The sequence below is a fragment of the Anolis sagrei genome, chromosome 2 (assembly GCF_037176765.1).
Source record: "Anolis sagrei isolate rAnoSag1 chromosome 2, rAnoSag1.mat, whole genome shotgun sequence".
NCBI classification, from domain to species: Eukaryota; Metazoa; Chordata; class Lepidosauria; order Squamata; family Dactyloidae; genus Anolis; species Anolis sagrei.
In genome coordinates, this window is record NC_090022.1 from 267,735,159 (window position 1) to 267,752,273 (window position 17,115).

At 37.0% G+C, this 17,115-nt stretch overlaps 1 protein-coding gene across 4 annotated transcripts in view; it reads right to left on the reverse strand.

The window, feature by feature from the left end:
* Nucleotides 1-17,115, reverse strand: part of SREK1 (splicing regulatory glutamic acid and lysine rich protein 1) — a 37,633-nt gene that overhangs the window by 10,047 nt on the left and 10,471 nt on the right. Inside the window, exons 2-7 of one of the 4 annotated variants that reach the window (XM_067464578.1) lie at nt 11,137-11,260; nt 10,756-10,868; nt 9,759-9,923; nt 8,560-8,738; nt 5,381-5,511; nt 3,652-3,760 (exon numbers count right to left, since the gene is read on the reverse strand). In XM_067464578.1, coding sequence (XP_067320679.1) covers nt 3,652-3,760; nt 5,381-5,511; nt 8,560-8,738; nt 9,759-9,923; nt 10,756-10,815 — 644 coding nt within the window. In that variant the 5' untranslated portion in view covers nt 10,816-10,868; nt 11,137-11,260. Of the gene's footprint in view, nt 1-3,651; nt 3,761-5,380; nt 5,512-8,559; nt 8,739-9,758; nt 9,924-10,755; nt 10,869-11,136; nt 15,028-17,115 lie in introns of all 4 variants that reach the window. The other 3 variants (XM_060761578.2, XM_060761576.2, XM_060761577.2) reach the window with 3 other exon arrangements.

Below are 17,115 nucleotides of genomic sequence, written 5' to 3' on the forward strand. Positions count from 1 at the left end.
AAAAAGAAGCACCATTAAAGCCTTGGCAGACCGTGCAAAAAGAATCTGTGAACCCCACCTCCTCCAAGATGAACTGAACCACCTCAACTGGGCTCTACAGGCCAATGGATATTCCACCTCAGACATCAGAAGAGCTGAAAGACCAAGAACAAGCCACAAGAGTAAAGATGAAGATCCACCCAGAGGAAAAGTGTTCCTGCCATACATCAAGGGAACCACTGATCGCATAGGAAAGCTGATGAGGAAACACAACATACAAACAATCTACAAACCCACCAAGAAAATCCAACAAATGCTACGTTCAGCAAAGGACAAGAGGGATCCTCTCACCTCTGCAGGAGTCTACCGTATACCATGCAGCTGTGGACAAGTCTACATAGGGACCACCAAACGCAGCGCCCAAACAAGAATCCAGGAACATGAAAGGCACTGCAGACTACTCCAACCAGAGAAATCAGCCATAGCAGAGCACCTGATGAACCAACCTGGACACAGCATTTTATTTGAGAACACAAAAATGCTGGACCACTCTCACAACCACCATGTCAGACTACACAGAGAAGCCATTGAAATCCACAAACATGTGGACAATTTCAACAGAAAGGAAGAAACCATGAAAATGAACAAAATCTGGCTACCAGTATTAAAAAATTCTAAAATTAAAACAGCAGAGAAAAACAGGCAGGGACATCTAAGCACCTTTCATTAAGAGTTTGCTCCAGGCACAGTCAGCCCATTGTATGCTAATCAAGGTGGTCAGTTGAAAAGATTCACACCTAGCCCAACTTACAAAAGCCTTTTGTCTCACCCTGGTCAGTCCACAGATATATAAACCCCTTTTTTCCCAGCTCCAGCAGACCTCTGAGGAAGCCTGCCATAGATGCAGGCGAAACGTCAGGAGAAATGCCTCTAGAACATGGCCATATAGCCCGAAAAAACCCACAAGAACTGACTACAGATTGTATTTGTTCACCAGGTCAACTTCTGTATCAAATCAAATCTTTCTTTTTTAAGGTCAGAGACCAGTATATACTTCTATATCATCTTTTATATATCTTTTATACCCACCCTCAGTTGTCTAAATTACCTTTGAAACATATTTATTTTAAAGCCCATAGTATATTTACTTTAAAGCCCAAATTGCTGGGGACCTGACTCTTAAGAGGTCACTTGTAACAACTCGCTGAGATGTTAAAATCTTCAGGAGACTCCTTGAGAACACAATCACCTGCTGAGACCTGCTTCACACATATAGGAGTGTTCTCATCTGTTGCTCTGAGACTGTACATTGTCCTCCATTCAGAATTACAACTTGCTCTCACATTGCAACTTGCTTTTTGGAAGAGTTAAAACTTTCGAATTGAAGTTTATTGATTCTTCTGACAATTTTAACTATTTTCCTTGTTTTTAACAGCCTCCTCAAATGTTTTTTTTTAATATCTAAGAAAATTAATAAACACCACTAAAAAAACAAATTAACTAATTTGCGCTTCCTTATTCTGTTGCTGTTCATTTTATAATTGTAGAGACTGGCATATGACTGTAATAAAGGTGTCTGAGTATATTTTTTTGGGTCAAGCAGGATAAATATTAAATAAAATAGTTGAGAAAAGCAACAAAGTTGATAACCTAAAATATGGCTTTAAATGGTTCAAAATCACATCATGACATACACAGGAATCCCAGACTACCTCAAGCCATTATTACTAATAATGTGTGATACAAATTTAAAACTCCCCGACCCATTGTTTTGAAGAACTCCTGACAATTGCCATTCAACAATGGTAGTTAGTTGTTTAGCAATGAGAGGAATGGCAGCCTCTCAGGAGTACTTCAATTACGTATTCCTAAATGGCAGCATGTTGCTGTTATAGCTGCTTCTAACAGGATACATTTTGAACAGAGCAATATTCAATTGTGTATCCATAAAAGCCAATTTTTATGTCTAGTTATTATAAAGAAGTAATATTAACTTAGATATTTCAAGCTACCACTCACAATGGCAGAATAATATGATCATATTGTTTCTGCACAAGGTAGAATTTGTAAATGAAAAACAACCAATTATTGGCTTGAGAACATGTTTTGTTTCAGAACGACAATTGAAAACCTCAGTTTGCAAAAGACTGTCCCTTTTCTGGATAAAATGAGAATTCCTTCTCCAAGAAATCGCCAGGAAGACAGTTCACTCCTCAAAATAGCCTATAGAATTATGCACACAGTTTAACATGTAAAATTGCCCATTTTTAAAATTAGCACTGAGTACTCTGAAACTTCTGACTGTGGCCATTTCATGACCCTAGGCTTAGAAAATGCCCTGTGCACTACTACAGCTGACTATTCTTAGTTTAAGTTTAGCTGTTCAACAGTGGAACTCTCTGCATCGGAGTGTGGTGGAAGCCCCTTCCTTAGAAGCTTTTAAACAGAGGCTGTATGGCCATCTGTTGGGGCTACTTTGATTGTGCTTTTCCTGAATGGCGGGAGGTTGGACTAGATGGACCATGTGGTCTCTTCCAACTTTATGATTCTATAATTCAAAGTTGTACCAAAGGGAAACAGGAGGAAATGTGCCTAGTGAATCAACATACAGTTTGTTCACAATATGACCCAAATGTCTGAAATTCTACCTTATCACTGCATGTAAACGCAGATACCGCATAAGGAATTCAACTCTGATATATTGTGAGGCTCAAAATAAGTGGTAAAAGCCTGTCTCATTTTGAAATTTAGACAGATAAAATTCAATATTATCTCTAATGAAATGAGAGGTTGTGTGAATATTCATTCTTAGGTAGGGAGGAGGAGCAACCCAAGCCTGGCAAGATGGTGCACGGGGACACTTCCGACTATGCATTGCTCCCACTCCTTATGAAGAAAATAGGGCCTTTTGTTCTTTGGGATCAGATGCCAAACATTCTTTAGCATCACAGCATAATCTATCAAAATCTAAACCCTGTGGCATGTGCAAAAGAGTATCTTGTGATGGGCTTTTGTAGAATGTGCATGCTGCATTTAATGCAAAAGCACTGTAACAGTGAGACTTGTCCTTTGCTCTAACAAGCGGGATGAACCCAGCTGCTCTTCGTGCCATCCTGAGAAAGAAAGGGGTTTTGCCATTGGCAGCATACTCACAATGATTCCAACAAAAACAAAGTGGGAAAAGCAAATAATATCTGCACCTCTCTGTGGAGAAAAGGGGTGACTGCAGAAAAGTGAGTTTGCCTTCATAAATTATGCTCTTGGAGGAAATCAAACTAAACGTTATTACTTGAAGATACACAAGGGGAAACCACCCCCCCCCCCCCAATGAGATTTTTGCAAGAGGCAGCAGCTGTGAAGTACAGCAGAAACTTTAAGAAAAAATTCAAGGGAACGAAAACACAGAAAGACAGAGGGCTTGTTGAATGCAGACACTTCCTGTGCATTTATAGACCCAGGCAAGATTCAGCGGGCTTTATTTTATTTATTTTTTTATATTCCCACAAACCATCATTTCAACTAACCATGGTAAGAAATGAGAAATCCAGGAGGAAAAGCAATGTCATTTGTCAGTGGTATCAAAATATTTTAGCCACCCTTCCATGACAAATGTGACTGACAAGAAAAAAACAGCTATTGTTTTCAGAGAAGTTTTTAATGCTAGGACTTTACCTGCGTTTTGAGTGTGATCTTTTCCTTCGAGATTTTGAACTAGATCTGGATTCTGAACGTGAATGCGAACGCGACCGACCACCTTTCCTTTCACTGCTCTTTCCAGACTCTGAGAGAAAAAACGACTTTGCAGTGTAAGCTCAGAATAGTTAAAGATCCCAGCTAACAATCTGGCACAAGTGGAATATACCACATATATTGCAAAGGGCCTACTCTCTGCACATCTTCCTTCTTTGCAAAAATCCTTCAGAAACATCCAAGAAAGTCATTGCATATATTCGTTGAGTGCAGCCATCCTGCAGCAGTACACATAAACCAGATAATTATAAACAGCTAGCTAAATAAGGAATGGAATTTAGGTTGCTGCCACAATGCACAAAAACATGTTTGGTAAAACTGACTACAGAGAGAAAATATACAAGTTTCAAGATAGCAAGTTCAAAAGCTTTGCAGAAACTACCTGCTTTACACTGCATTTTATGTCAAAGCCCTAAAGGAGAGAAGTACTTCTGCTTGCAACTCTAGAAAGTTATGTAGTGGACATGGCTTATAAGAGGAGTAACACTTCCTAAATAAGTAGAACCAAGAAAATGATCTACCTGCATAAATGTATTTTACATATTTAGTAATGCATTTATATTTAATTAGTATGTGAAGCAGTATATGACAGGTGGGCAAAGTGCAGCTTGCAATCTGCGTACAATCCTACAGGAAAATGTTGTGGGTTCAGTGCACAAAGGAGAAAATATTTCAAAATAATTCCTGGAGATGAAGAGGGCATTTCTATCATATTAGGAGATTCCCTGGTTGCCCAGTGTAAAGAAAAAAATGCACATTTTTCAAAAACACATTTGCCCCCAAATGCAGTCTAGGGTGCAGGGTGGGATTGTTTCTACCACTTTTCCCTAAGTGATGTACAGGAGAGGCCTTTCATAAATCAGAAAGTGAATCAGGAAGTAAAAACAGGCCACTCCTGAGCCTAAAACAGCCCAGAAAAGCTGCAAAACATAGTGAGAATGCCTTCATGATCCTTAGGAGGCATTTGGAGACAACTAGTGACAAAGCTACAGTGTTTTTGTTTTGTTTTGAGATGCAGCTGCAGTGTGTGCAGCTCTACACAAAGTCTCTAATGTGGTCTTCCTTGCCTACCAGTGTTGCACATCCTTGCAGTAGGGGACTTCATTTTTCCTTTTCTCATTACTTTCTAAGTCAAAAGACTGCTATCTATGGACTGATTTTGACATTAACTATTTCCAAGTTCAGATTAATTATCGTCCCTTTGTATATCTAAAGAAAGAAATTCTGCTAGATTTTCACTTTTGAAGTAAAAAACATTTACCTTTTAAAGTTCCCATTTATTTTAAAAATTATCACACCTCTGAGAGGAATGGGAACAGAGATCTGATTCAATGCCATGTGATCAGTTTAGTACATGTTTAATGGTTATTAACATAGTCATTTACCATGGTTTAATAGCTCTTTACGCTTTGACCAGAGAATGCAGTGAAATGAGGCATCTGATCAGGATCATCTTGACTGTAATATATTTAAAACTCTCAGTTACTAAACCAGTTAGATGACATCAAAACTGATGGGTTACAAATGATTTTTCTATGGGCTGGTTCAGCATTGCTTCTACCTATTTCTTTTTTTAAAAAAAGATCTTCTAATTACACACAAGGATTCACAGTAATTGATATTTTTTCTTACAGTGCAAATAACATCATACCTGGCTCAATAGCAGCTGATATAAAAGACTGGGCTTCTCGCACTCTTTTCATTACTTCTTCTAACTCCTTAGCAGCTGCTTGTGGTGTCATTTCAGGAGGCTTCACTATTGCATTATTGGAGTGATTGATTCTAAATTAAACAAGTAGATTTGATTTAGTTTGTACGTATGCATACACATAGGATCAAACTCAGTCAATAGTCCCAACAAGAGTAAATCCATTTCATTAGTAAGAACTTGCCAAGTAAACAATTAAGTAAGTACCATCAGCAGAGTTCTATTCTACATGCTTCATATTCCAATGCTAGCCTGAATCTTATTATCTGCCCACCAGTTGAATCAATGGGATTTATCTACATGCTGACTCAAAATTCAGCAACTGTTTCTATGGGTCCACTCCAGCTGGGACTAACCAAGTACAGTTATGACCACTCTATCTATTACTTCACAGTGCAATCAAGAACAGAACTGGGGGTCAACAAAAGTGTTTATAATATTAGTACAAAGCAAACATGGATGGCACCTCCCTCTCCAAATCTTTCTGCAGGTCAAGAATATCCACCTTTACACTAACTTTCCATGGTGTGCTCCAATAAGGTAAGAGGGTATATAATGACAGCAAGATTGCTGTTGCTAAGGAATCAGACTAAATGTACCAAACAGCTATTGCCCAGCAACTACAGTTGAGGGGACATATTGGTGGAAGATTTCTAAGAGACAATGGTAGTGGTGCTTTAGCTAACGCTTCTTAGTACTCTGCAACAGGAGGCACTTCAGAATATATTTTATTCTGAAGATCCTATGAGAAGATTATCCAAAATGAAGCAAAAGATAAATCTTGTAAGAAACTCAACTAGATATTGTTAAAACCAAAGGACAAGTGCAACTCGACTCAATCTTAAAGCGTTTTCAGCTGCTGACATGCTCAGATGTGAAAGGGAAGTCAGAAGCTACACAATATAAAAACTAGGAGAATGAGAAACATGAAACAGAGGAAAATAAGATATTGTAAAACAAGAAATGGAACATGTAAATACCGCACTAAGATGAGCAGGTTAAAGTGGACAAGAATGAAGCATTTTCCATTGATAGTAATGATCTAAGAAGATATAGCATGGTACTAATAGTGAGACGATATGTAGCAAAAGCAGTCAGGGGAATATAATGTGAAGTCTGGATATCAGCAAGACTTCATGCAAAACATATTAATATATCAATTTATTTGAGTTGTATTCTGTCTTTCTCCCAAACGTGACTGAAAATCGTTCAATAACCAGAATCCAAATTTATATTCCCACCAGAAGCTGAGGAGGAAGAAATGAAAAATCTATATGGACATCTAAGAAGAAGTTGATCATATATCATAACAGGGCTTAACAATACTGATTGATAACTAGGGCACAAATAAATTTATAAACAATGGATAGTGTTAAATATACCAAGGAGTAGGTTCTTGTGGGTTTTTTCGGGCTATAGAGCCATGTTCTAGAGTCATTTCTCCTGACGTTTCGCCTGCATCTATGGCAAGCATCCTCTCCTGCATCTATGACGTTTCGCCTCCATCTATGGCAAGCATCCTCGCCTGCATCTATGGCAAGAGGATGTTTACCATAGATGCAGGCGAAACGTCAGGAGAAATGCCTCTAGAACATGGTCCTATAGCCCGAAAAAACCCACAAGAACCTAGATTCCAGCCATGAAAGCCTTCGACAATACATACCAAGGAGTAGTTTGTTGAATCTACTGTTGCATTAGGAAGATATTTGCATCCGATACTAAAAATATCAATATCTTTTTACACAGAAAAGACAAGAGAGTGCTCTGTTTGCTCACATAATGGCCAAAATTAGTGAACACCATCTGAAAAATGATTTAACTTAAAAGGGGATTAATGTTTATAATGAAATACATGGGGCGTTTACCCACGATAGTCCATCCACTGGAACAGGAAACAAGAAGTCATGATTACTTGATATTCATTCTCAGTTTAAAATGTGTGATTTGACATGGTTTGAAAGACAGTGGAGGTGGTGGCCAAGAAATCACAAAAACTGGCTGAATATGGTACACGGGTCCTGGAGCTAGGACATTAAGTATCAGAATACCACTTCAGACGTTGTGGCACATGCCTTTGCATCAACTAATGTATATATCATTTGCTGCATTTTAGTCACTTTGTGAACAGTGGAGTTTTATTCTACTTTACAGGGGATAATGAAAACAGTGGAACGTGAGGGTGCTGTTTACTGCCTTTCTTCAGCCTGGCAATGCTTTTAAATCACTTACTTTTCTATCCCACTCCATTTTTAAAAATTTTGTACCAGGCAGGCACTGATCTATACTAAGCATAGAACACAGAATATTGTAGGTACACTACAAAGGAATAATTGTTACTATTGTGAACAAATAATGTCTACACAAATGGTGACTAGCATTTCGGGTACCTGAGTTAAATATCTTCCCTCTCACTTCTACCTCATCTATTTAACTGAAAGTTTATGCATGCTGAACAGGCCATGATGTAAAGTACATTCTTACTTTATCCAAAACCATCTGATGGGATAATGGCTAGGTAACATTAGCCAGTATTAATATTTAATATTTTTACCACAGTACTAGATAGATTACATTGCTGATCATGTTTTTGTGAAAGAATCAAGATTACAACTACAATAAGGAAAATTTTTCATAAATATTTAACATTGCATCATGCCTGCTTTTATCCATTTTACAGTCTAAGCAAGGATAGAGGAAGAACCACATGATATAATAATTTGAATATTGGACTCAAGATTCTGAGAGACTAGGGCTTGAATCCCTGCTGGACCATGAAAACTCGCTGTGTGGTCTTGGACAAGTCATGCTCACTCAGCCTCAGAGGAAGGCAAGAGCAATATCAGAAATCTTGAAGGGATAGAACAATAACAAAAATAACAGTGGAGGCCATGCATCAGGTTCAAGCTAACAAGGAAAAAATGCATACAAATAGCATTATGGAGGCACAATGTTTTTAAAAGCAGAAAATGACATCTATATATTGAATAATAGTTTCAAAATACAAATTGCACATGGCAAAATAACCAAAACACACACACACACACACAAAACAATGGGGTTATAATTACATTCAATTATTTATCAACAGATTTTGATTTCACAGTATTTGAGTAAGTTCTTACTTTAGAGGCCTGTCTCCAAATACAACTCCATTAAAGGCAAGGGCTCTAGGTACTGAATTTTGGTCAGCAAATTCCACAAAAGCGAAACGTGTTGGCTGAGTTTCATCACCCGCCATCCGCACAAACTTCACTTCCCCAACTTGCTTAAAGAACTCCAGTAACTGATCAGCTGTAGTAGTCTTAAAAGAGAAAGTAAGAGAAAAGAATAAATAAATTAGCTCAAGAGGACACGGACACACACACACATATTCATGCAACTGTCCCCTACCTCTACTCATTGGCTACATTGAATTGTGAACATTCTACATTGTCTCTCAACCTCCCAGGTTTGTGCTCACAGTAGTGTTACCTTTTGGTGCCAATTATGGGTGTGAAAACAAAATATGGCTCCCCATCTTCTGAGTCACAAACATTAAGAGCAGCACAGTTACACCTGTTGTAGTTCAACAATTTTACAACAATAAGGTGCACTGCTTTGGCCATTATGAGTCATAGGAAAAGACAGAATTTCAAGAGAGATCATGCTTTTCTCCTCCAGCAGTCAAGACTGGGTAAATTACATCCATAGTGATCCATAAAAGATCTGAGTTTGCGGTCATAAGCCCACTGCAGTTTGGGAAAGAAAAATATCAACTGAACTAATAGGTATGCTCTTGTTTTTCCTGTTTTTAGTTTTAAGGAAATGTTCTGGCATACCCCAATATAGTCTCCTATTCAGTGTGGAAGAGAACGACAACTATGGAGGCAAAGATTTATCTTCCCATCTGGTGCTATTCCCACTTGTCTAAACACAGATACATAATTCTTTTAAAAAACCGAAATATACATTACTATAGCAATTTGCAAACATTTCATGCAAAGACAGGAAGAGCTATTGCTATGAGCAGGTAAACATGTTTCTAAATGTACCAAGAGTTAAGTTAACCAACAACTGCATCCTACATGTTGAAAACCTTGCCTGTCCCTGCTGTAATCCAATGGGTAGGGACTGGTATTGTTGCATTGGTGCTGTATATAGCACAATACTTTACAAGCTGGGAAGAAAACTATTTTTTTTCAGTTCCTGCAGTGTACACCCTTTGCACACAACAATCAGGGAAGTCAGTGAAACAAATGTTCATTCAGATTAGATCTGTTAAACTACAGCACATGAAGCCACACTTTCCATTTGTGCAGTCCAATGTTGCAAAGACATTTACCTGGGAATTCAAATTTCCAACATACACAGTCCTTCTAATTTCATCAATCTTGGAAGGGTCCACATTGCCCATAATGGGTGGCTGGGGTATATCTCCAATGGCCGTAATATTATGATCCAAGGCTGCTGCTGGTATAGCTCCCAGTGAACTAAGAGGAATTCCAATCTGAAAATAGAGGATTATTTTTACAGCAACAGGCAAGGATTTTTGTCTTCCGACCCTGAGCTCCAAAGGAGAGACAGCAACTACGTTTACAGCCTCACTGGAAACAATCTTAACTGACTCATCAGGCCAGCAAGGCACTACTTTTCAGAGGAGAAAAGCAGTGGAGTTGATTATACTAACACCAACATGCAAAATACTTCAAAAACAAAGTATTATAACTTAACCAGGTTAATCCATTCAACTCAACAAAATGTAGCAGCTCCTGGAATCGCTGGAAGTTCTGAGTAAACCTGCTTGAATAGACTCTTATTTTCTGCTGTCCCATAATCACAGTCTACTTTTATTTAATATCTAAACTGACAAAGACTTGTGAAGAACACTCTATCTTCCGCACTACTGTTTTTCTCCCATTCTAAGACACACTTTTTCCCATATAAACATCTCCAAAGTGATGTGCATCCGAAGAATCGTAGGTATTTTATATATATAATAAATAAGGCTTTTACTCTGATGGTGGTACTGAAATTAGTGTGTGTCTTAGAATGGATGGTGTCTTAAAACAGAATAAATATGGTATTCTATAGTTTGTCTAATCAATTTTTTGCATGCTATCCATATTGTAAGCTGCTCTGAGTCCCTTCGGGGAGACAGGGTGAAGTATAAATAAAGATTATTATTATCGCCCATGGATTTTGGATAATTTCAAATTAGGATGTGTTAAAGTTGTCGCTGTAATGGAAAATGTATCAAAATTATAACTGAAGAAATTACATTCCCAGATAAGTAGTAACAAGTTACAACTTATTTCATTATCAAATTCAGTGGCACTTACCGAACTCACAGGAGGCGTTGGTATAGGAAGCAGTCCCCCACCAGGAATCAGACTTGTCATTGTAGGAGCAGGAGCCAAGAGGGAAAGGGCTTTGGCTTCATCTGGAATTTTACCTGAAGAGCAAATATTTTTATTAGCAAGAATAAAACCACGTCCCAAGCGTTATTTTTCCATTTACCATTACCCTTCAACTTAAAAATAGTAAAGAAAAAAAATCAATCTACGAGAGCCTTACAAAAAATAAAATAATTCAAGTTTCTCCTTTTCCCCTGCTCCACTAGGAACAACAAGTGAGCAAAACTAGCAAGCTCATTACCAGATTTTTACTTTTAAAAACTGAACAATGTAGACAATTATTTAACACTTTGAGCTATGGGTCACCTGTACTGGAAACTTAATGTTCATGAACCAAACGATATCAAGCATGGACGCTTTCGCAGGACGTTGTTTTCACGGTGATCGAAAGTTGTGTTACACATGACAACCGTTCGTGTTGGCTGCATCACTAATAGCACACAGAACATCAGATACAGAAAAGAAGAACATTTTTTAAAGTTTAATCCCCAGAAATGGCAAATAACCAAATCAGTCAAAAAGGAAAAAAGGAGGAAATAGGAGTGTGCTAACCAAAATTTGCCCTTGTCTTCTGTTCAACATGCTAAAAAAATGTTGCCATATGACTACCGATGGTCAGTCCGGTGCAACAAGGCAAGAAACCTAGAACCAAACTGATCTAGAGCATATGTACCTCGGCTGAAGTAACCCGCTCCTTAACTTCAGGAGTGAGTGAGTGAGTGAATAACCTCAAGTTTTTGCCAAAATTATTTCTCAGTCACAAGAGCAATCTGCAGACCACAGTTATTACAATTAAATCTCTAAACCATGGTTAAATTAGACTTTTCAACCAAGCAGACATAGCTAAGGCAATTTCCAATCTGTCCAGTCTATTTATTAACAAGGTTAAAAGCACGTTTTGCCAGTCTTTCTCAAAACGTCATCCAGGTTCAAGGCTTAACGCAATACAATATGCTACAGTGTCAATGTATCTTTGAGATATTAGCCCAAAGATGTTTTAACACTATCCAAGCACACTGAACTTTATTAAAAGGAAGTCTTCCCTAAAGGCAATTAGGGTAACTTTACACCTCACATAAGAAAACCCAATAGTAAAATATTCTAACAGATACACTGATCTGAAACAATTAGCTGAAAAACAAACAAAAAATAACAGAACTCTGTCTAGTGGTGACGTAAGCCTGAAGTAACAATTCTTAAAAATAACTGCAAGCGTTCTTGGACAATTCAGTCCTCACAAAGAATCTCACCACCTTATTTCATTGATAAAGAAAGCATGATGCTCCAGCTTAAAATGCTTGCTTAAACCTTCCACAAGAAAACCTACACACGTTCATAGTAATGCATTAACTTCTGCATTGTTACAAATAAAAATGAGGACACCTCAGACACTAGAAATTAACCTGAAGACCTGTACTGTATGTTTTCCAAGCTTCTGAGGTCAACCTGAGTTTCTCAAGCACCCAATGGCAAAAAAAAACAAACAAAAAACATAAAGCCATAGCAATATCAAAAGGGAAATGAAAATTGTGTTCCAATCTAGGAATTCAAATATCATTGATTTTGGGTGAGGAAGGTGGCAAATGCCATGGACCAATATATGCTAGCTGGCCAATATTTCATGATTTTAGTAGTTAAAGCACATAAATGCTCAATTTTCTAATCAAATGAATACAATAAACTACTAAAATCAGTGAAAACCTTTCCAGATTCCAATAGTGAATGGACTGCAGTTTTGATTATTCCAAGTGCAATGCTATGCATGTTTACTCAGGAGGGTACTGAGTTTGATAAGACTAGCTTCAAGCATATACAGGACTGCAATCCTTTAAGGTATGCCCAAAGTATTGGTCTCGGGGTTTTAATCCAACAGGGGCTTCTGTCTGCAGAATAAAGACGATTGTTTTTGGAAATTCTCTGTCACACCGACAGATTCCCGCAGTCATTAAACTTTGCTCCAGATGGCTGGGGGGAGTTTTGGAAGTTGGAACAGCAAGGAGAAGATTCACACAAAAAAGCCTCTCTCCTTTTTCGGATGGAAGCTTCCACTGGATCAAGACCTCAGTCACTGGGAAGGTGCCATCTGAATACAACCCAACAACTAAGCAGAAACATATAGAAGAACATACTTGTTTCCTGATCAAATGTTTACAATGTCTCACTTTTAGAATAAAAAAGTTTTAATTTTTGAAAACCCAGCTTCAAAACTACACACAAAAAATCAGACAAACAGGACTTCAATGTTTGGATAAACAAAATTATTTACACAATATATACTGCCTTTAAAAACAAAACAAAAATAAGACCTATATATTTTGGTCCTGATTATAATTATCTAGATTTTTCTTAGATTAATTTTAAAAACTGGGATACAATTTCACAATAAAACAAAAATAAAAATGTATTTCAGTAGTTACAATCCCCCCAAGACACTCTTTCCTATGTTAAGAACACCCAGCACTGACAATGACATCCTTATAAGCATGATATGAAATGCATACATGTACAAGCGTGCACTCACACACACAAACACCATTCATTCAGAGCAAGACCATGTCATTTTAAACTGATAAATAACTATAATCACTGATCAATTTATGTAAATGATTTATGTCAAATTAATTTTATTGCTGGAGTCTTACCCCTCACATGAGGCCAGCTTTTTACCTCCCAAAATTTATGTGGTTTTAGAATAAATCTCTAGGCCATCGGAAAAATCAGTATCTTCAGAAAGGATTCTTGCTAGCAATACAATCCACTATCTGCTTGCATAAATTTACCATTATTTTCATAGTGCACATAAATTACTTATTCAAAAGAGAGAGAGAGAGAAAGAGAGAGATGTGGTGAAAAAAAGGATGACAATATAATTTGTGATCTGTCATCTCTGCTGCAGAGAAAAGTAACAAAAGATTGTTGGAATTTTTCTTGGCAAGTTTTCGCAGAAAATATTCAAACTTGACGAAAACACTTCTATGATGTGCCTCTGCTGTATTTAAGAGAACCATATGTCAAGATGGAAGGGAAAAATTGTGATGCTTGTCGTCTTCCCATAGAATGCTACAGTAAAGAGAAGACAGTATACAAAACAAAACAAACACTGGTCAATACTTTACAGATCATTTCACAATTATTTTGAGTGTTCTCCATCTTTTAAAGATTTGTTCCAGAAATTAATCTAAATAACAAATATAAATCATCTACCAATCTTGAAGCAACACTGGCCCCTTTCGCATATTATCCCAACCAAATGGGAATACTTTTTTCACAGAGCAATCCCAAACAGTGTTAAAATTTATGTATATATGGTAGTGGCATACATAATGGAAATTGGCGTGTGAAGGGGGATACTGTCTCTTTAGGTACTGGCAACTGACTTGCTAAACTGCGTAACCTTACTTCATATGAAGAGTTAGAGAAGCTCCAGTAACATTCTTAGAGAATTTCAGGAAGAATAAACTCTCCCATGTATATTTCAAAAAAATAAAAGCCAAATATGTGTAATAATTGCACATGGAAACAAATGAGTTCTGCTACTTGTCTAACAATCCAATTCTAGCCAGGTTTACTGAGATAATTAATTTCACTGAGCTTTTGCTTTCAATGGTGAACCTTTGGGATTGCATGTAGTAGCTAACTACAAAAGGCTGCATCCAATTCTTAATCACAATTAGAGTAGATTCACTGGTTTATACGTATTTGTAAGGTCACTACTTTATGTAAGTCTTACTGATTCAATAGATATGATGACTGATACCTACTTCTAATGAAGTCCTACTCTATTTGGGATTAATGACTGGATTTAGCTCAGAGTTATATAAAAGCTGAATTTAGTACTTGGCTCTAACTAAAGAGATATTTAGCTAAGAGAATTCCACTAACAAAACAGTTTCACAGGATCAAGTTTAAAATGAATCATGAACTTTTATAACAGAACACCATTTTACAGAACTGAAGAACCAGTTCACAGGTAGAAATAAAAGAATTAAAAGCAAAAAAGGGACAAAAAGTTTTAAAAGAAGAGAAAAGAAAGCAAAATAAAATAATAAAAACAGAGACAGGGCGTCCATCTTCTGCAGGCCAGACTCCGCTCTCATTTCCCCCATGAAGTTGTCACTTGGCGGCAGGTTTAGTGGCATGGCAAACAATGCCTAATTCAGGCAAGTGTAACAGGTCTGCCTTGGCCAGTCTAGTCATCTAATAATGCACAAATATCACACAGAGAAAACATATAAAACCAAATTAATAGTCAAAATCCATCTACTAGAACATGTGGACATAAAGTTTAGAATGAAGGTTAAAAGTGGCATCTCTGATACATTTTTCTTCTCCTTTCTCAAACCAGAACAAAATTGGAGATAAATTCAAGATACACATACAATTTAACAATGTATAATGCAAGGATGCTTCAAAGTATCTGAAGTTGTAATATTGGTTAGTAACGGCTACAGCCTGCAGTGTGCATGTGTTATATACTGAACACCAATTTTAATGCTCAATTAATCATTTTCTGTGCAATGCAGAGTATTATTCTTGACAGATGAGGCAGGCTGGTGAAGCACTTCATTCCTTTCTCTTCATGTCTGTCTCTGTGCTTGTTATTGTACAGTAAATGCTTCAGCAATAGAAGCATTAAATCCAATCACCTGGATTGGCCAGTAGAGACTGAACAAAGGTGGCAATGGGAGATAGTGGTCACATTATTCTGCTTTGGAGTATACATCACTTCCACATTTTCTAGCATGTGAGTAGAGATTACTGTTAAAGAAATTTCACAATCTTTTTTCTATTTGTGTTTTTGCATTTACACATATTACAATGTTTAATGTATAAGCATCTTTAGAACTGAAAACTGTAACCAAACATAGCATTCACGATCAGTACCATATATCAAAATAATTTCAGGGTTCAGGAATAAATTATATATTAAACATTTATTTCAAAATATGAACAGCCTATGTATCACTTTAATGTATGTATATATGCTTCTCTTCTGTCAACTTGTCCTACTAGCATGCCATTTTAAACAAAGAGAAGATGATAGGGGAACACCACCTTAACTCCCCATGGCAGCCTGGTGACAAATCAGGGAGCAAGTCCAGGGAGGGGGACAGGGAGGACCCTTTTGTAATTTCCTTTGGTTTCTCTTGCTAACAACAATAATCCAACTGGAAGGAGACTTCTTGTATTTTCATATCAGAAACAGTACAGAAAGACAAACAAAAAACCACATGAAAAACGAAACCATTTCTTCACATGCTTTTGGGAGATAGAGGGAACTCCAGAAGAAGGTAAGGAAGACTCAATAAGAAGGGCACCAGGTGATACCACACTGAGAAAAATCAGCAGCAGAACTGCAGTCTTCTTGATGGGCAAAATACAATTTTAAAAACTTTCTTAGGCCCAAATCATAATTCTTTAAATAAAGTGCACGATAATTATCAAATAAATTACATAGTTTTCTAATACTTTCTTGGCACCAGATGTTGATAATGGTTTGCTAATACACTGCTATGAAACCAGGAAAATGCCAAGAATTTGATTTTTTTTTTAAAAAAAAAAAGCTTACGTTATCTCTACTTTAACCGAACAAACCATTCTGAAAGCACTAGACAACTCCTGAATCACCAATGAAAGTTGGGGGAAATTAAAACCAAGAGAATGAATGAATAGATTAATAGCAGTTTCAGGCAGCAATGCGACACACAGCAATTTACTTCTTTTGATGTATCTGTTACAGGGATATTCACAAAACATCCAATTTCTTGAAATACATGCACATCTGCTTTGAAAAAGGAGTGTGTTGGCCAGAACATACAATCCCAAGAACAGAGAGATGGAGATGTGCACTTGTTCCACCACTTGTGCTCCAGGTTCTACAAATGTATTAAATTTTGTGCATTACTTGAATTTGCTTCATTCCATTCCTGTTCTTAAGTAAAGAGTTCACAGAAGCAGCAATACTTAAGCAAAAACTGTATTAAATTGTTAAAGAGTTTAGATAAGGTTAAGAGGTAAGAAACTAAACTACTGAATAATAGAACCTCCTATACTGTATAACTTTTCGGTTTTTCTCATTTATTTGAGTAAATAATACATCTCCACAGTGGGGAGAAAAGTACACCCAACTTAATTTTTTAAAAGATAAAAAATGGAGACAACTTTTCAAAATATTGGCAAGCATGTCATTGAAACCCCACAAATTAACACTTGGTCACTAAGGTGCTAAAAGACATCAAATATTCTGACAGAAGAATATGATAATATGGTATAGCAGCTATATAG